The sequence below is a fragment of the Zophobas morio genome, unplaced genomic scaffold (assembly GCF_036711695.1).
Source record: "Zophobas morio isolate AGI-343-1 ecotype UQ-CSIRO unplaced genomic scaffold, CSIRO_AGI_Zmor_V1 ptg000010l, whole genome shotgun sequence".
In the NCBI taxonomy this organism is placed as follows: domain Eukaryota; kingdom Metazoa; phylum Arthropoda; class Insecta; order Coleoptera; family Tenebrionidae; genus Zophobas; species Zophobas morio.
The window spans coordinates 2626517-2647014 of NW_026972115.1; the positions used below are offsets into that span (position 1 = coordinate 2626517).

At 33.9% G+C, this 20498-nt stretch overlaps 2 protein-coding genes across 3 annotated transcripts in view; one reads left to right on the forward strand and one right to left on the reverse strand.

Moving 5' to 3' along the window:
• Nucleotides 1-20498, reverse strand: part of LOC135126138 (bone morphogenetic protein 1 homolog) — a 430017-nt gene that overhangs the window by 148116 nt on the left and 261403 nt on the right. For both annotated transcript variants that reach the window (XM_064051970.1, XM_064051969.1), the window contains one exon: nt 13487-13681. In XM_064051970.1, the coding sequence (XP_063908040.1) occupies nt 13487-13681 (195 nt within the window). The remainder of the gene's footprint in view (nt 1-13486; nt 13682-20498) is intronic.
• Nucleotides 14109-14733, forward strand: LOC135125983 (B1 protein-like). The gene is made up of 2 exons (XM_064051771.1): nt 14109-14193; nt 14240-14733. The coding sequence occupies exons 1-2, from the start codon at nt 14143-14145 to the stop codon at nt 14591-14593; spliced, it is 405 nt and encodes a 134-aa protein (XP_063907841.1). The 5' UTR covers nt 14109-14142; the 3' UTR covers nt 14594-14733.

The window sequence follows — 20498 nt, forward strand, 5'->3', positions numbered from 1 at the left end:
CAAACATTAATTAAAATTGCGTTCATAATAATTTTTACAAATACTAAGTATTTGAATGTCGTGCGCTTGAAGCTGTTAGCATCGATTTACGACTATATTCCATATCATAATTTTTACTTTCAGATCTCTCTCGACTGGACTCAGCTAACTAACTAAATTAGCAAATTCATAAACCAAACAGCTAAATATGTGGAAGTTTAACATTACCAAGCGTTCCCATCGTAAAGTTTTGATGTCCCCACTAGACATTAACTTCACTTTTATAGATGGATAAAATCTCTCTCCGGGAAGTGTATCCATATGGATTATATTTCAAGCTGAAATGCCAGAAATAAAAATTTTATAAGAGTGGATGGAACAATTCAAACTTCACAACAGTAGGGCTTCGAAATTTATGATGAATGATCCTTCGTGTAAGACAATTATTGTCATCACGTCGCGGATAAAAATCCGAGTGCTGTGGAAAAAGCAGACGCTTGAAAAATTGCCGGCTGAAAAATATATGTAGCGTTCGAGAAATCTGTTTTTAATTTACAGTGAATTCATCGTCAGACGATCGCCCGCTGGCATTTAGTTAATATTGTGATTGTGTGTAAATTTTTTATTGAATTGTGCTTTTGGTCTCTGTCTAAATGATGATAACAAAAAAGGGAGTTTAAAATTAACTGTTGTGTTGTTGACATTATTAAGACCTGAGATATTTCTGCATTTTATTTTAAGACATTGCGATCAATACTGGCTATTTTTTAAGAATTTTTAAATAATAATAAAAACAATACCACAGTTTTAGCGAAAATTCCATGCACACATAAGTGAGGAACTACGAATTTATTATAAAAAAAATAAAAAGTGACAACGGTGTTTCCGAAGGCTAAATATACGAAAATTTTAAGGGTTCGATGTTCTGGTCGTACTTTCATGAATTTTTGCACAAATATTAATTTTGATTAAAATGTGATCTATAAACAAAGAATTTGAAAGGTTTAACAAAAATTAAGGAGTGGTAGACAGAGAATTTGAAAGAATATTGAGTTCGTGGTGTTTGTGTTTGGAAGGATTTTAAAGAATCCCTTGTTTAATTAAAAAGAAAATTAAAGTATATTTTGCGGACCCCGATTTTTTTTTTACTTTGAAAGAAACCGAAAGAATCTGAAAAAATTTAGAAGAATCTGAGAGATCCTGAGAGAATCCGAGCCATCTGAACGAATCTGAGAGAATCTGAAATAATCTGAAAGAACTGAAAGAATTTGAAAGAATCTGAAAGAATCTGAAAGAATCTGAAAGAATCTGAAAGAATCTGAAAGAATCTGAAAGAATCTGAAATCATTTTATAGAGTCTGAGAAAATCTGACAGAGAATCTAAGAGAATTTCAGATAATGTGAGAGAATCTGAAAGAATGTGGAGGGATCTCAATGGATCTGCAAAGATCTGAAAGCATCTGGAGGAATCGGAATGAATTTGACTCCTTAGATGAGTATACAAGAGAATCTGGGAAAATCTGAAAGAATCTGAGCGAATCCGGAAGAGTCAAAAAGGGATCTGGAAAAGCCTAAAAGAATCTGAAAAAACCCGGAATGTCTGAGACGATCTGAAAGAATCTATCGGAAAAAATCTGAAAATATCTGGAAGAATATGAAAAGTATGGAATAATCAGCAGGAACTTGAAGAAATTTGAAGAAATCTGGAAAAATCTGAAAAAAGTTGATTGAATGTAAGTGTATTGGAGAGAATATGAAAAAATCTGATAGAATCTAAAACAATCTTAGAGAATATGAGACAATAAGAGAGAATTTGGAAGAATTTCGAAAAATTTAACAGAATCCAAGAGTATCTGTGAGAATTTTAGTGATCCTAAGTAAATATGAGAGAGTATGAAAAAAATCTGAATAAACCTGAAAGAATCTAAGAGAATCTGAGATAATCTGAGCCAATCTAAAATAATCTGAGTGAATCTGAGAGTGGATAGAAAACGAAAAAATCTGAAAAAATCTCAGAGAAAATCAGAGAATCTAATGGAATCTGTAAGAGTTTGGGTAATCCTGAAAGTATCTGAAATAATCTGACGGAATCTCGAAGGAAATCTGAACAAATCTGAGAAAATTTAAATGAATCTGTGGAAATATGAAATAAATCTGGAATAATTTGATTAACTCTTAAAGAATTTAAGAGTATCTGAGAAAATCAGCCTGAATCTGTGATAATCTGAAAGATTCTGGGAGAATTCGAGAGAATCTAAAATAATCTGAAATAATCTGTATGTATCTGTATCGGACAGAATTTGAGAAAATCTAAGAAAATCTGAGAGAATCTGAAACAAGGATCTGAAAGGATCTGAATGGATCTAAAAGTATGTGAAAGAACCTGAAAGGATCTGACAGATCTGGAAGAGTCTCGAAGAGTCAGAAAGAACCTGACGAGATCTGAAGGGATCCGATCAAATCTGAAACATTCCGACTCAATCTGAGAGTATTCGAGAGCATCTGAGAAAATCTGATAGAATCTAATAAAATCTTAGAGAATATGAGAAAATCTGAATGGATTTGGAAGAATCTTAAAAATTCTAACAAAATCTCAGAGAATCTGAGAGAATTTAAGTGGATTTGAATGAATATGTCAGAATCTGAATAAATCTGAATGAATCTAGGATTATCTGAAAAAACCTGAGAGAATTTGAGCGAATCTGTGATATTTTGAGAGAATTTAAGAGATTCTAAAATAATCAGAAATAATCTGAGAAGATCTGAAAAAATCTAGAAGGATCTGAAAAAATCTTGAAGACTCTCCAAAACTCACCTGACCTGACCTGAAGAGATCTGAATGGATCTAAAGATAATCTGAAAGAATCTGACTGCATATGAAAGTATTGGAGAAAATAGTGGAGAATCTCAAAGAATCTGGAAGAGGCTGTAAGGGATCTTGAAAAACCTGATAGAATTAGAAAGGATCTGGGAGAATCTGGGAGGATCTGGGAGGAGAAAAATGAGAAAATCTGAAGGAAACTGGAAGAATTTTACAAAATCTAAGAAAATTTGTGAGAATTTGAGTGGATCTGAATGAATATGAATCTAAGACCTGAAAAAACTAGCGATTCTAAAATAATCAGAAATAATCTGAGAGAATCTGAAAAAGTCTAGAAGGATCTGAGAGGATCTGAACAGATCTATCTGAAATAAACTGGAAGAGTTCTTATGAATCAGCAAAAACCAAAGAGATCTGAATAGATCTGAAAATAATCTGGAAAAATCTGACAAAATCTGACTGCATATAAGAACACTGGAGAAACTTTTGAAGAATCTGAAAGAGTCTACAGGAGATCTTGAAAAACCTGAAAATATTTTAAAGAATTTGGCAGCATCGGAGAAAATCTGAAAAAAAATTGGTACAAAATGAGAGAATATGTGAGAATTTGAGTGGATCTGAATGAATCTAACGCTATCTGAAGAAACCTGAGAGAATCTGAGCGAATCTGAGAAAATTTGGAGAATTTCAAAGAATTGGAGCGATTCTAAAATAATCAGAAATAATCTGTGAGAATCTGAAAGAGTCTGGAAGGATCTGAGAGGATCTGAATGGATCTATCTGAAATAAAGTGGAAGAGTTCTCAAGAATCAGCAAAAACCAAAGAGATCTGAAGAGATCTGAAAATAATCTGGAAAAATCTGACAAAATCTGCTGCATAGAAGAGCACTGGAGAAAATCTGGAAAAATCTGAAAGAGTCTACAAGAGATCTTGAAACACCTGAAAATATTTTAAAGAATTTGGCAGCATCGGAGAAAATCTGAAAAAAAATTGATACAAAATGAGAGAATATGTGAGAATTTGAGTGGATCTGAATGAATCTAACGCTATCTGAAGAAACCTGAGAGAATCTGAGCGAATCTGAGAAAATTTGGAGAATTTCAAAGAATTGGAGCGATTCTAAAATAATCAGAAATAATCCGAGAGAATCTGAAAGAATCTGGAAATATCTGCGAGGATCTGAATCGATCTGAAATGATCTGAAAAAGTCTTGAAGAGTCTCGAAGAGTCAGGAAAAACCTGAAGAGATCTGAATGGATCTGAAAATAATGTGGAAAAATCTGAAAGAATCTGACTGCATATGAGGACATTGGAGAAAATCTGGAAGAATATGTAAGAATTGGAAAGAGAGATTTTGTAAAACCTGAAAGAATTTGGCAGCATTGGAGAGAACTTGAGAAAATCTGATAGCAAATGAGAAAATCTGTGAGAATTTGAGTGGATCTGAATGAATATGAGAGAATATGAAGAAATCTGAAGAAACCTGACAGAATCTGGGCGACCCTGTGATAATTTGAGAGAATCTAGAAAAATCTGGGAAAATCTGAATGAATCTGAAATGATCTGAAAAAATCTTGAAGAGTATCGAAGAATCAGCAAGAACCTGAAGAGATCTGAGTGAATCTGAAAATAATATGGAAAAATCTGAAAGAATCTGACTGCATATGAGAGCATTGGAGAAAATAGGAGAGAATCTGAAAGAGTCCACAAGGGATCTTGAAAAACCTGAAAGAATTAGAAAGAATCTGCGAGGATCTGAGAGAATCTAAGTAGATCTGGAAAGATCTAAAAAAATCTGAAAAAATCTGGCAGCATCGGAAAGAAGCTGAGAAAATCTGATAAAAACGGGGGAATCTGAAGGAATCTGGAAACATTTTACAGAATGTGTGAAAATCGGATAGAATCTAAAACAATCTTAGAGAATATGAGAAAATCTGAGAGTCTGAGAGAATTTGAGTGAATCTAAAAGAATCTTCAAGAATATGAAAGAATTTGAAAGAATCTGAGTAAATCTGAATAAAACTAAGATTATCTGGAAAAATCTGAGAAAATCTGAGCGAATCTGTGATTTGAGACAATTCGAGCGATTCTAAAATAATCTGAAATAATCTGAGAGAATCTGAATGGATCTGAAAGGATCTGAAAAAATCTTGAAGGGTTTTGAAGAGTCAACAAAAACCTGAAGAGATCTGGATATATTTGAAAATAATCTGGAAAAATATGAAAGAATCTGACTGCTTATGAGGGTACTGGAGAAAATCGGGGAGAATCTGAAAAAATCTGGAAGAGTCTTGAAAAACCTGGAAGAATCCAAGTAGATTTAAAAAGATTTAAAAAAAATCTGAAAGAATCTGGCAACATCGGAGAGAGTCTGAGAAAGTCTGATAGAAAATCGGAGAATGTGATAGAATCTTGAATGATTTAAGACTTGAGAGAAAGTCAGGAAGAAGCTGAAGGGATCTTGAAAAATTTGAACGAGTCAGAAAGAATTTGAGAGAATTTGAGACAATCTGAGACAATCTGGAAGAATCTTAGACAATCTGAAAGGATGTGAAAGGATCTCAAAAAATTTGAAACTGTTTTATTTTTGAACGAATTTGAAATCTTGTGGCTTACACTTTTATTTTTTTTATACTTCACAACTTCTCAAAGAAATTAGAAAAACAATTATTCTGAAATTTGTAATATACTTTGTGTGTCACCAAATTTTAAATGTTTGCTGAGTTAATTTTCATCCAAATATTTAACATATGTTTGTAGGTATGGAATATTAATCCTCCGTAATCATCTAGTAAAAGGAATTTTTATCCTAAATAATTTAAACTGATTTTGAAAGATTTTAAAATAAGACTGTTGTTCCTTACGCAGACGATTTGACCCAGTTGCTAAAAGCGTTTTCTGAAACATTCATTTAATCCATTTGAAATTCAACAGTAAACACAAGTAGTCTACTCGAAGTTTTAATAAGTTCATAAAAAAATCTCCAACTTCTTAAAGAAAAGAATACAAAAGCCGGTGTACCGTTCAAGAAATACAATTACGTTTTAGATCACTGAATTCATACACCACAAGCAGTTCTGACACTGTGTAACATCGCATTACTTTAATAATCCCGACTTGTATAACACTGCGCTCATATTGCAAACCTCCGCATGCATTACATTTGTAAGTTTCAACTAACATTTTGTACCACACTCTGTATAAATAAGCTACAGCACCGCCGAACTAATTCCCTGAAATTTAATCTCTCAGAAAGACTGAACGGGTGTTAGCCGAATGCAGTCTTATAAATTTAAACTAATTACTGCAATTCCGCGAAACCGTCTCGTAACACATAAATGCATTAATTTAAAAGCACCGAGCTTGCGAAGCTCAAACTGCCTCATAATCAACACCACTAAACCAGCGAAAAAGCTTCAAACAAAGCAATTCATTTAAATCCTGATGTTCTTGAGAAGTTAATAAAGCGATTTTATAAAAGCATATTTCTCCTGACAGGCCGCAAACCCATTTAACCCGAAACCGTCCTTGAATACGTTCACACTCGCCCAATCTCCTAATAACTCAGCAGTTTAATCCCGATGAAATTAATCTTGTGCAGCAGAGCAAATGAAACTTTCGTTTAGCCAAAACAGCAGTTAGTGTAGCCTTTGACTGTATTAAATAGCCATTTAGATAAAACAGATTGCATTTGTAACAGACGATTACTGGAACGTTAATCTAAACGTCAACGGTTATCTCGAGCCGCCTCCGCGCTCAATAATTAAACAAGTGGGGGTGTAAAGCGCACTTTTTCGTAACGGGGCTTTGTCTGGATAACGTTGTCACGTATCAGATTTTTTCAAACTGCGAAAATAATACTCTATACGTGATCGACGATAAAAGGCACCGGTTTTGTTGCGCGAAACACCAACTTGCAGGATATTGAATTTTTTAAGGGCCGTACATATGAGATGGGAAAAGTTGGGAAGTCAGCGAGTTTGGGCAGTTTTTGTTTTGAATAAGGCCGGGAAGCGACGAAGTTTACAAACACATTCTGTTAATTGGGTTTTAGAAGGTTTGTTTTTAGTTTTTAAATCCGGTGGGTATTTAAAGTCGCGAGTGTTCAAACTGAGAAAAGTTTTAACAGTCTTGAACATAATTTCACGAGAAGTAGAAGCCGCTTTTTTCAAGAGGCAAAAAATTTCCACGCTTTCGTTACTGGTGACTCTTGCAAAATTAAACACACCCACTAATGCCAGACCGTAACCTATCCTTGACATTTCCACTTTATTATAAATATGTATAAATACAAAAGCAAAATCCAACATTACCCACATTCGTTTATTTGTTTTTTTTTTCACAGAAAAACATCATTATTTCCTACCGAGAGAAATCAAAAAACTTGCAATCCCAATTACTAAAAAGAAATTCGCTGTTCTATCTCCTGGATCGTCTTGATAATGCTGTCACGTCGCAGATTTTTTGGCAACAAAATAAAATTCTATACGCAATAGACGATAAAAGGCACCGGTTTGTTGCCGCTGCTCAGCACTTGCAGGATATTGAATTTTTTAAGAACGCCCTACATGCGAAACGAGAGAAACTCGGGAAGTCAGCAGTTTGATGCGGTGTTTTGTTTTTTAAACACATCCAGTGGACATCGAGGGCCATTTCGGGGGAAATAAGTGCGTTTGAATCGAATAAACGATAACACGGTCCGGTTTTCGAAGCCTGGGAGAGAATAAAACCGGCTTGGGGCGGAGAAAATCGTAAATTTAGATTTTGTGTGTGTAAGAACGCGGAATTCGCAGTGGAGTGTAAAAATTCAGGCTTGAGGAGATGGTGGGTGGGTTCGTAATAATGCGAAGTTAAGGTTTAATACGTTTGATGGATGTAGTGTGTACACACGTGTTTACTTCTGAAATGAATAATAGAGTAAAAATCGACAGATTGATGGTCTAAGATTTTTGCTTTTTTGAATTTGTGCTGCTTTATATTATTTTTTTGCAAAGACGTGGAGGGAAGTGAAGGGATGTGGAAAAATCTGGGCAATTCTGAAAAAGAATCTACCAAGAATCTGAAAAATCTGAGACAAACAGAAAGAAACTGAATAATCTGAAAGGATCTTAAAGAATCTGGAACGACCTGAAAGAATTGAGAGAAACTCAGAGTCAATTTGACTGAATCTAAGAGATTCTGGAATAACCAGAAACATTCTGAAAAATTCTGCAAAACCTGAAAAGATTTGAAGGTATTTCGAAACTGCTGCAAACGTTTTGAATGATCTTGAGAAATATGTGAGAGTCTAAAAGAACCTGGAAGAATCTGAATGCATCTGAGAGAGTTAAAGAAAATCTGAGAGAATTTTAGAGGATCTGAGGTAGTTTGAGACAAACTGAAATAATCTGAATCTGGAAGAGGATTTGATAGACTTTAAGACAATTTGAGAAAATCTGGGAGAATCTGAAGAAATCTGAAGAATCCTACGAAATCTGAAAAAACCTGAAAAAATCTGAAGAAATCTGAAGAAATCTGAAGAAATCTGAAGAAATCTGAAGAAATCTGAAGAAATCTGAAGAAATCTGAAGAAATCTGAAGAAATCTGAAGAAATCTGAAGAAATCTGAAGAAATCTGAAGAAATCTGAAGAAATATGAATAAATATGAAGAAATACGAAGACATTGAAGAAATCTGAATAAGACTGGAAATATTTGAAGAAATCTGAAGAAATCTGACGAAATCTGAAAGAATGTGAGTCTGGAAGAGAGTATGAGAGGATTTGGGAGACTTAAGAAAATTTGAGAAAATCTGGGAGAATAGGAGAACCTTAGAGAATCTGAGACAGTCTTACGGAATCTGAGAGAATCTAGAATTACCCGAAAGGGGCTAGAAGAGTCTGCAAGAAACGAAAAATCTAAAGTTATCTGAAGAAATCTGAAGAAATCTGAAGAAATCTGAAGAAATCTGAAGAAATCTGAAGAAATCTGAAGAAATCTGAAGAAATCTGATGAAATCTGAAGAAATGTGAAGAAATCTGAGGCAATTTGCGACAATCTGAAAGAATGTGAGTCTGGAAGAGAGTATGAGAGGATTTGGGAGACTTAAGAAAATTTGAGAAAATCTGGGAGAATAGGAGAACCTTAGAGAATCTGAGACAGTCTTACGGAATCTGAGAGAATCTAGAATTACCCGAAAGGGTCTAGAAGAGTCTGCAAGACTCAAAAAATCTAAAGTTATCTGAATAAATCTAAAGAAATCTGATGAAATCTGATGAAATCTGAGACAATCTGAAAGAATGTGAGTCTGGAAGAGAGTATGAGAGGCTTTGGGAGACTTAAGAAAATTTGAGAAAATCTGGGAGAATAGGACAACCTTAAAGAATCTGAGACAGTCTTATGGAATCTGAGAGAATCTATAATTACCCGAGGGTCTAGAAGAGTCTGCAAGACTCGAAAAATCTAAAGTTATCTGAAGAAATCTGAAGAAATCTAAAGAAATCTGAAGGAATCTGAAGAAATCTGAAAAAATCTCAACGAATCTGAAGAAATCTGAAGAAATCTAAAGAAATCTGAAGGAATCTGAAGAAATCTGAAAAAATCTCAACGAATCTGAAGAAATCCGAAGAAATCTGAAGAAATCTGAAGAAATCTGAAGAAATCTGAGGCAATTTGAGACAATCTGAAAGAATGTGAGTCTGGAAGAGAGTATGAGAGGATTTGGGAGACTTAAGAAAATTTGAGAAAATCTGGGAGAATAGGAGAACCTTAGAGAATCTGAGATAGTCTTATGGAATCTGAGAGAATCTAGAATTACACGACAGGGTCTAGAAGAGTCTGCAAGACTCGAAAAATCTAAAGTTATCTGAAGAAATCTGAAGAAATCTGAAGAAATCTGTAGGAATCTGAAGAAATCTGAAGAAATATGAAGAAATCTGAAGAGATCTGAATAAATGTGAAGAAATCTGAAGAAATTTAAAGAAATTTGAAGAATCTAAAATAATCTGGAACAACCTGAAAGAATCTGCGAAAATCTGAGACAATTTGAGTGAAAATAAGAGAATTTGGAATAACTTGAAAGATTCTGCATAACTTGGAAAGATCTGAAGGTATTTGGAAAAACACTGGAAGTGTCTTGAAAGATCTGGAAAAATATCTGAGAATCTGAAAGAACCTTTAAGAATCTGAGTGAATCTGAGAGATACAGAGAGAATATGAGAGAGCCTGAGAGAATTTGGGAGAATCTATCAGAATCTGAAGAAATCTGGTAGAATCTGGACAAGTCTGTAGGAGTCTGCAATAACCTAATGTGATCTGAAGGGTCCTGGAAATATCTGGTAAGATCTGAAAAAATTCAAAAGAATCAGAAAGAATCTGAGAGAACCTGTGAGAGTTAGAGAAACTCTGAGACAACCTAACTAAATCTGAGAGAATTTTAGAGGATCTGAGGCAGTTTGAGACAATCTGAAATAATCTGAGTCTGGAAGAGAGTCTGAGAGAATTTAATAGACTTTAAGAGAATTTGAGAAAATTTCGGAGAATCTGAAGAAATCTGAAGAATCTTAAGAAATCTGAAGAAACCTGAAGAAATCTGAAGAAAGCTGAAGAAATCTGGAGAAATCTGGAGAAATCTGGAGAAATCTGGAGAAATCTGAAGAAATCTGAAGAAATATGAAGAAATCTGTGGAAATCTGATGAAATCTGACGAAATCTGAAAAAATCTGAGGAAATCTGAAGAACCTGAAGAAATCTGATAAAATCTGGTGAAATCTGAAGAAATCTGAAGAAATCTGCGGCAACTTGAGACAATCTGAAAGAATGTGAGTCTAGAAAAGAGTATGAGAGGATTTGGGAAACATTAGAAAATTTGAGAAAATCTGGGAGAATAGGAGAACCTTAGAGAATCTGAGACAGTCTTATGGAATCTGAGAAAATCTAGAATTACCCGAAAGAGTCTAGAAGAGTCTGCATGATCTGAAAAATCTACAGCTATCTGAAGAAATCTGAAGAAATCTGAAGGAATTTGAAGAAATCTGAAAAAACTGAAGAAATCTGAAGAAATCTGAAGAGATCTGAAGAAATGCGAAGAAATCTGAAGACATTTGAACAAATTTGAAGAATCTAAAATAATCTGGAAGAACCTGAAAGAATTTGTCAAAATCTCAGACAATTTGAGTGAAAATAAGGGAATCTGGAATAACTTGAAAAATTCTGCATAACTTGGAAATATCTGACAATATTTGGAAAATACTGGAAATGTCTTGAAAGATCTGGAAAAATATATGAGAATCTGAAAGAACCTGCAAGAATCTGAGTGAATATGAGAGATACAGAGAGAATATGCGAGAGCCTGACGAAATTTGGGGAAATATATGAGAATCTGGAGAAATGTGGTAGAATCTACACAAGTCTGTAGGAGTCTGCAATAACCTGATGTGATCTGAAGGGTTTTGGAAAAATCTGGAAGTATCTGGCAAGATCTGAAAAAATCTGAAAAAATTCAAGAGAATCAGAAAGAATCTGAAAGAACCTACTTGAGTTAGAGAAACTCTGAGACAACCTAATTAAATCTGAAAGAATCTTAGAGGATCTGAGGCAATTTGAAACAATCTGAAAGAATCTGAGTCTGGAAGAGAATCTGAGAGGATTTAAGAAAATCTGGGAGAATAGGAGAACTTTAGAGAATCTGAGACGATCTTACGGAATCTGAGAGAATCTAGAATTAGCGAGAGAGTCTAGAACAATCTGCAAGACCCGAAAAATCTGAAGCTATCTGGAAGAATCTGAAAGAATCTGAAAGAATATGAAAGAATCTGAAAGAATTTGAAAGAACCTGAAAGAGTTTGATAGATTTTGAAAAACTCTGAATGACTCTGTGTGAAAAAGCTGATGGAATTTAAAACATTTTGAGTGAGTCTAAGAGCGTCAGAGAATTTCTGAAAGAGTCTAACAGAATATGAGGGAATCTAACGGAATTTGGGAAAATCTGGAAAATTCTGGAAGGATCGGGCAGGATTTGAGAGAATATCAGAGAATAAAAAAAATGTTGGAAAACGTAAGCGAATCTGAAAGAGTCTGAGAAAGTGTAAGAGAATCTGAGAGAATCTGAAGAAAACTGGGACAATCTGACAGAATCTGAGAGATTTTATAATAATTTTTCTGGGAAAACTCTGCAAGACCTGAAAAGATCGAAGAAATCTGAAGAATCCTGGAAATATTCTGAAATGTTCTGAAAAGCGCTGAAAAATCTGCAAGTGTCTGAAAGAATCCGAAAGAATTTGAAAAAATCTGAAATAATCTGAAATATTCTGAAAAAAAAAACTGAAAAAATCGGAGAGAATCTAAGATAATATGACACAATCTAAGAGAATCTGGAAGAGTTTGAAGAGACCTGAAGGGCCCTGGAGGATCCTGGTAAACTATGGAAAAATCTAGACGGATTTGGACAGAACTAAAGTAATTTGGGAGAACTGGATAAAATTTGAGAGAAGTTCGGAGAACCTGAGAGAGTCTGATGGAGTCTAAGATAGTCTGAGAGAGTCTGATTAAATCTGTGAGAATCTTAGAGATTCTGAGTCTGGAAGGGTTTGCAAAATCTGAAAAGACTTGGAGAATTCTGGCAATGTCCTGAAATGTTTGAAAATACCTGGAATTATCTGAAACGATATGGAAGATTCTGAAAATATCTAAAAGAATCTGAGAGAATCTGAGAGAATCTGAAAGAATCTGAACGACTCTGCAAGAATGTGAAAGAATCTGCAAGGATCTGAGTGAATTTGGGAGAATCAGGCACAATTTGAGAGAATCTGAAAGAATCTGAGAGAATTTGGACGAATTTGAAAGTGTCTTTAAAAGTGAAAAGGGATCCGAAGAGATCTGGAAAATATCTGGAAATATCGGGCAAGATCTGAAAGAAACTGAGACAATTTGCGAGAACTTGAGAGAATTTAGAACAATCTGAAAAGATCTGAAAGAGATCTGGAAATTTGTGGAAATGTCTTGAAACAAAAATTTGAAAACAATCTGAAAATCTGGAAGAATCTGATTTTTTTTTTAATATAATTGGATTTTTTATTTTGGTGAATTTTACTGTGGTTGGTAAGACAAATGTCAGATTGTAATATTTATATGGTTAAATTTTCACAATAAAACGGTATTTTAGCAGTATGTGAACCTGAAGACAAAAAAACGTCCAAACTAGTCCTTAGAATTTATCACTGAATAAATCTCGTTCTGCGTAGGAAAAATAATAATCGTTCTTTTGACGTTTATTTCGTTAGTTATTTGACAGTGATATTTGTAATGACTACCAATCTGGTAAACATAAATTACACCAGTTCTATTATTAAACTCAATCAAGCTCGTTTCTTTTCATAGAAAAATCAGATAAAATATTTTGTAAATCTGACACGATTTTACAAAAAAAAAAAATGAAGACTTTCAAACACTTAACTTACACTTAAAAATTAATAATGTGCTAAGGTGCAGTTTTCTAAACAACACTTCAAACTTAAAAATTTTAACGGTCTCCAGTTACCTTTTATGAAGTCGAACGACATTTTCGCCGAACAAAATAACTTTAGCCGATCATAGACAAACTTTTACCGTGTTCAAGTTATAAAAACATTTAGCACTCAAGTGCTTTATTTAGAAATAAGCATGTTATCCTGAAATTAATAATAACAGTAATACAAAAAGCTCACTCACCTTGCAGGATTCGGACACAATTGGTGTTGTTCGTGTAAGTGGGTTTATCTTCAAATCCGGGACTATAAAACTCGTGTTTCTCCATGTTCCCGTATATGAAACGATAACAGGGATCGGTTTTGGGAATATCGGGCACGACCGGGTCATCCAACTGCGGCATCTCCGTGGCAGTTAGCTCCCTGGCTCGCCTGTCACCTAAAACAGCACCAAGGCACGTTCCATTCAAATCAGTCGATAAGAAAAGGGAGATCGTATTTTAAGCTAATCCGAATAAATCGGTCGAGTGGCAATAAAACGGCCTACACAAATAGAAACGAGTAAACAGAAATTGCAATAAAACGGTTTGGGGTGTATAAAGAGAGTGTTTAGGGAGACAGAGGCATTAGGGTGGAGAAAGGGCGCGAAAGCCTCAACCTGTTGGCGGAGATCCCTTTACTCGGCAACTTTATTAACTTTATTAACTTTATAAGAAGATATCTTCGGGAATATCATAATGAGCGATTTTGTATCTAAAGCAAAAAGAGCAAATTGTAATCATTAATGAGTGTAATCGCATCGAAACGAAATTTTTGTTCACCGAGACCTCTGTAAAGAAACATGCGATAACTCCCGGTATATATAAATCGCGGTCGTGTTTGCAACAGAGTGCAGTCAAAATGACCTTCTACTACTACTTTCTTATCGCCATTCTTTTATCTTCGGTCGCGGTAAGTCTTTTCTTTTACTTAGCAACACGTAATTGAAATCTTGAAGGCTCTCACCGACCAACAAAAAGAAAAATTGGAGAAATACAGCGCGCCATGTCGACAAGAATCAGGGATAACTCAAGAAGAAGTAAACAAGGTCGACGTTGCCAATTTCCCTGATGATGCCAAAACGAAGAAACACGTTCTTTGCGTTTTGAAGAAGCTGGAGTTCATTGACGATAACGGGGATTTGAAGATCGAGAAGATTAAACCCACGGTGGTGGCAGCAAGTGAAGGTGAGGAACAAAGCGAGAAGATTGTTGCCAAATGCGCCGTGAAGAAGGATACAGCTGAAGACACGGCCTTCCAGCTGGTGGACTGTTTGCATAAGCAATTGCCAAATTATGCGCCAGTGGTGTGAACTTATAGCGACGAATTTTTTTTCATGGGTAATTATTTTTAAACTTGAATTATCATACATAAAATTTTAAATACGTTTATAGGGTACATAAAAAAATTAAAAATAAATTTATTGAAAATACAGTTATGGTAAAATAATTACACATGTGTTTTTTTTTATATTTTAAACCAGTCTGTTGTATCCACATTAATTCCTAAAACCTTTGATACGCTTTTGGTTGATTTTGTTTATTTATGAGTTTGTGAGGTTAGTTGACAGCTCTCATTGATTCGGGGTATCGATATTTTCCCCTCCCTCAATCAATTTGGGTATTTCAGACCGCGCATGCCACAGAAAGGAAAAAAAAAACCAGGAGGGACTCCACTTTGATTTTTCGAGTCGTTGGGAACGGGTGCAAGTGTTTTCAGGGTATCCAGTGCGAAGGGGCCATTTTTGGAGGTAGAGCCCTTATTTTAGCCAGTTGTGGCATTACTCTTCTCCAAATTGCGTTAGAGACGATTTGAGGCCACCGCATTTGGGAACGAGGACGTGTGTCCTGTGTTTTTGAGACCCCCGAAAATTTACTTTAAGGCCGCACACCATCAGAGGTAATTACTGGATTGGGTTCTGGATTGAAATTTAGTTAATCTTCTTTTCAGGCCTTTTTCTTTTTTTCTTTTTTTTCTTCTTCGCTTTACTTTTACCGTTGGGTTTTTTTTCCCTCCTCTTTTCTACGTGTTGCCATCTTTTTGCGCTCTTGGCGTGGAAAAGTTTTTTTCTGTGTGAAGTTTGGACGAAGGTCAACTAGCCGCCCCGCCCCACCCCAATTTCTAAGTGAGGACGCCGTGCTGGACTCCGGACAGAAGGAGAGGCGTTAGTTATAGGGTATTAGGTATTATTTTATTTTCTTGTATTTTTTTATTATTTAAGTATATTCGCGTTCGGCATCTTCGCCACCGCCAGGAACGGCACTGTTGCGGTACGGACGCGAACTACTCATAAGGTTAGAATAGTAATTTATTTAAGTTTTTTTTATATTTAGATCGATAGTTTATACTCAGTCACACAGTCACTCACCTCCCCCGTTCTAAATAAATTTAATTAATTGTAGGCTCCAATCTTTATTTTTTTTTGTACCATCACCCACAGCCTTCCCGGTTGAGCCTAGTCGCGGTCGAGAGCCACGTAACACCTTCCCGAGATTTTTGAATTTTATAAAAACAATGTCATTTGGTAGACACTGTAATTTTATTTAAAATCTATTATGACATTCTTGAATTTGAATAATAAAATTAAATTTTGATTAAAGGAAGATATGCGCTATTTATATCTAATTTATGTTTACTCTGCAAGATAAACTGACATGAAGATATAAAAACCTGTGAATATGCTGATTAAGAGTAGAGTGTTCTATATTATTCTAAATTATCACGTTTTTTCCATTCTGTAACCTATGACAAACATTGGAATCTTATGATTAGAACTGACACTACGATCTTATGCAAACATGTGACGGCCAAAATTTTCCGCTCTCTGGAACTGATTTCTTATGTTCTTGAGAAAATCTTCCAACAACAATGAACCTCTTTCGAATCGATTTAACCAGATTTGACCAAGAAAATATCTGCTTTTAAAGTTAATTGTTTTCAGAATTTTCAGGGAATATATTTTCGAAATACATAATATTTTACGATTTTATTTGAAGAAGGCCAATTTCCACAACATTTTTTTCTTTTGGATCGATTTTATCAATTTTATTTTCATTCAAAAATGGTGGAGGCGCCGGGATAATATTTAATTTTAAAAATCATTATTTCGGGAAAGTTCGAAGAACTTTTTCGTTTTTCGGAAGAAATTGTATATTTCTTTCCACAGCTTGGTTTTCGAGTGAAATGAGGAAGAATTCTTGGTTTGGTCTCAAACTAATGACGTGGTTTTGTCCAATTTTTCTTTTTATTACGAATAAAAAAATTTCTCTCCCTCTTCCTTATTTTCGCGATCCTGAGACAATTTCCAACAAGAATTGACCCCTTTTGGATAGATTTGATCAAATTTTATTTTGATCCGAAAATAGTGCCCACGCCGGAATGATATTTAATAAAAAAAAAAGTCTCAGAGGGTTTGAGATATTCGGAGAGGTTCTGAGAGAGTCTGAGAGAATCTAATAATCTGAAAAAATCTGAGATATTCAGAGATTCTTAGAAAATTTTATACAATTGGAGACAATTTTGGGCGATCTGAAAGAACCCGGAATATTCTGAAAGGATCTGAAAAAAAATCTGAAATAAGCTAGTAGAATCTGGAAGAATATGTGAGAATCTTGCAAAATGTGGAAAACTCAGAGAAAATCTGAAAGAATCTGAAAAAATCTGAGAGGGCTTGAGAGATTTTGAGAGAGTCTGAGATGTTTTGAGAGGATCTGAGAGAATTTGGAATATTTTGAAAGGGTTTGGAAAAGTTTGCAAGACCTGAGGGAATCTGGAAAATGTTTTAAAAGACCTGGAAAAATCTGAATAAATTATTTTTTTTTAATATTATCGCGATCCTGAGACGATTTCCAATATTTTGATCCGAAAATGGTGGAGACACCGGAATGATATTTAATTAAAAAACATTATTTCGAGAATCTTGGAAGAATTTTTATATAGAATCTACAGAAAAACGTAGATCTAATAAGGAAATAAGTTAATGATGTTTTTGGACGAATTTTACCGATTTTCTTTTTATTTGAAGAATATTGTTTTTTTCTTATTTTTATTGTGATCCTGAAACAATTTCCAACAGGAACGGAACTCCATCGGAACGAATTGATTTCATTTTTTTTTTATTCAAAAATGTTGGAGGCACCGGGATTATATTTAATTTAAAAAATTATTATTTCGAGAATCTTCAAGGAACTTTTGTATGGTTTCACAAGTGAATGAGGAAAGATCCAAAGTTTGGAGTCAAATTAAAGAAGTTTTTTGGATGAATTCTCCGATTTTCCCTTTCATTCGAAGGAGATAAATTTTTTCTCCATTATTCTCGTGATCCTGAGACAATTTCAGATAAGAATGGACCTCTTTCGGACCTAATTGATCAAATTTTACTTTTATTCAATAATGGTGGAGACGCCGGGAAAATATTTAATTTTGAAAACGAGTATTTCGAGAATCTGAAAATATTTTTAGATCAAAGGATATAATTTAAAAGAAATAGTACATTTCTCTCTTCACTCGGCTTCTGAACGAAATAAGGAAAGATACATCGTTTGGCGTGAAACTAATTTCGTTGTTTGAACGAATTTTTCAGATTTTCGTTTTTATTTGAAGAAAATCAATTTTTCTCAATTTTTTTCGTGATCCTGAGACAAATTCCAAAAGGAATGGACCTCTTCCGGGTAGAGTTGATGAAATTTATTTTTGATTCAAAAATGGTGGAGACGCCAGGATTAATATTTATTTTTAAAAATGATTATTTCGAGAAACTTAAAAGAATTTTTATATGAAATAATTTATTTTAGAAGAAATTGTGTATTTCTTTTCACAACTTGGTTGGTTTTGGTTTTTCTCCATTATTCTAGTGATCCTGGGACAATTTCAGATAAAAATGGACCTCTTTCGGACCAAACTAATCAAATTTTATTTTCATTAAAAATGTTGGAGGCGCCGGGAAAATATTTAATTTTAAAATTGATTATTTCGAGAACCTTCAAAAAATTTTTATATGAAAGGACATAATTTAAAAGAAATTGTACAGTTCTCTCTACACTTGGCTTCTGAACGAAATAAGGAAAGATACATCGTTTGGCGTCAAATTAGTTACGTTGTTTGAACGAATTTTTCCGATTTCCCTCTTTATTTGAAGAAAATCATTTTTTTCTCAATTTTTTTCGTCATCCTGAGACAAATTCCAAAAGGAATGGACCTCTTCCGGATGGATTTGACGAAATTTATTTTTATTCAAAAATGGTGGAGGCGCCAAGATTAATATTTACATTTAGAAATGGTTATTTCAAGAATCTTCAAAGAATCTTAATATGAAATATTTTATTTTAGAAGAAATTGTGTATTTCTTTTCACAACTTGGTTTCAGAACGGAATGAGGAAAGATCTAATGTTTGGCGTCAAACTAAGGACGTCTTCTTCTACGAGTTTTCCGATTTTCCCCTTTCATTCGAGGGAGATAAATTTTTTGTCCATTATTCTCGAAATCCTGAGACAATTTCAGATAAAAATGGACCTCTTTCGGACCAAACTAATCAAATTTGACATTCATTAACAATGGTGGAGGCGCCGGGAAAATATTTAATTTTGAAAATGATTATTTCAAAAATCTTCAAAAAATTTTTAGATGAAAGGATATAATTTAAAGAAATTGTTTATTTCTCTCTGCACTTGGCTTCTGAATGGACTAAGGAAAGATATATTGTTTGGCGTCAAATTGATTTCTTGTTTGAACGAATTTTTTCGATTTCCCTTTTTGTTTGAAGAAAATCAAATTTTTCTCAATTTTTTTCATAATCCTGAGACAAATTCCAAAATGAATGGACCTCTTCCGGATGGATTTGACGAAATTTATTTTTATTCAAAAATAGTGGAAGCGCCGGGATTAATATTTACATTTAAAAATGGTTATTTCAAGAATCTTCAAAAAATTTTAATATGAAATAATTTATTTTAGAAGAAATTGTGTATTTCTTTTGACAACTTGGTTTCAGAACGGAATGAGGAAAAATCTAATGTTTGGTGTCAAACTAAGGACGTCTTCTTGGACGAATTTTCGGATTTTCCCCTTTCATTCGAGGGAGATAAATTTTTTCTCCATTGTTCTCGTGATCCTGAGACAATTTCAGACAAAAATGGACCTCTTTCGGACCAAACTAATCAAATTTTATTTTCATTAAAAACGTTGGAGGCGCCGGGAAAATATTTAATTTTAAAATTGATTATTTCGAGAACCTTCAAAAAATTTTTATATGAAAGGACATAATTTAAAAGAAATTGTACAGTTCTCTCTACACTTGGCTTCTGAACGAAATAAGGAAAGATAAGGTACATCGTTTGGCGTCAAATTAGTTACGTTGTTTGAACGAATTTTTCCGATTTCCCTCTTTATTTGAAGAAAATCATTTTTTTCTCAATTTTTTTCGTCATCCTGAGACAAATTCCAAAAGGAATGGACCTCTTCTGGAAGCATTTGACGAAATTTATTTTTATTCAAAAATGGTGGAGGCGCCAAGATTAATATTTACATTTAGAAATGGTTATTTCAAGAATCTTCAAAGAATCTTAATATGAAATATTTTATTTTAGAAGAAATTGTGTATTTCTTTTCACAACTTGGTTTCAGAACGGAATGAGGAAAGATACATCGTTTGGCGTCAAATTAGTTACGTTGTTTGAACGAATTTTTCCGATTTCCCTCTTTATTTGAAGAAAATCATTTTTTTCTCAATTTTTTTCGTCATCCTGAGACAAATTCCAAAAGGAATGGACCTCTTCTGGAAGCATTTGACGAAATTTATTTTTATTCAAAAATGGTGGAGGCGCCAAGATTAATATTTACATTTAGAAATGGTTATTTCAAGAATCTTCAAAGAATCTTAATATGAAATATTTTATTTTAGAAGAAATTGTGTATTTCTTTTCACAACTTGGTTTCAGAACGGAATGAGGAAAGATCTAATGTTTGGCGTCAAACTAAGGACGTCTTCTTCTACGAGTTTTCCGATTTTCCCCTTTCATTCGAGGGAGATAAATTTTTTGTCCATTATTCTCGAAATCCTGAGACAATTTCAGATAAAAATGGACCTCTTTCGGACCAAACTAATCAAATTTGACATTCATTAACAATGGTGGAGGCGCCGGGAAAATATTTAATTTTGAAAATGATTATTTCAAAAATCTTCAAAAAATTTTTAGATGAAAGGATATAATTTAAAGAA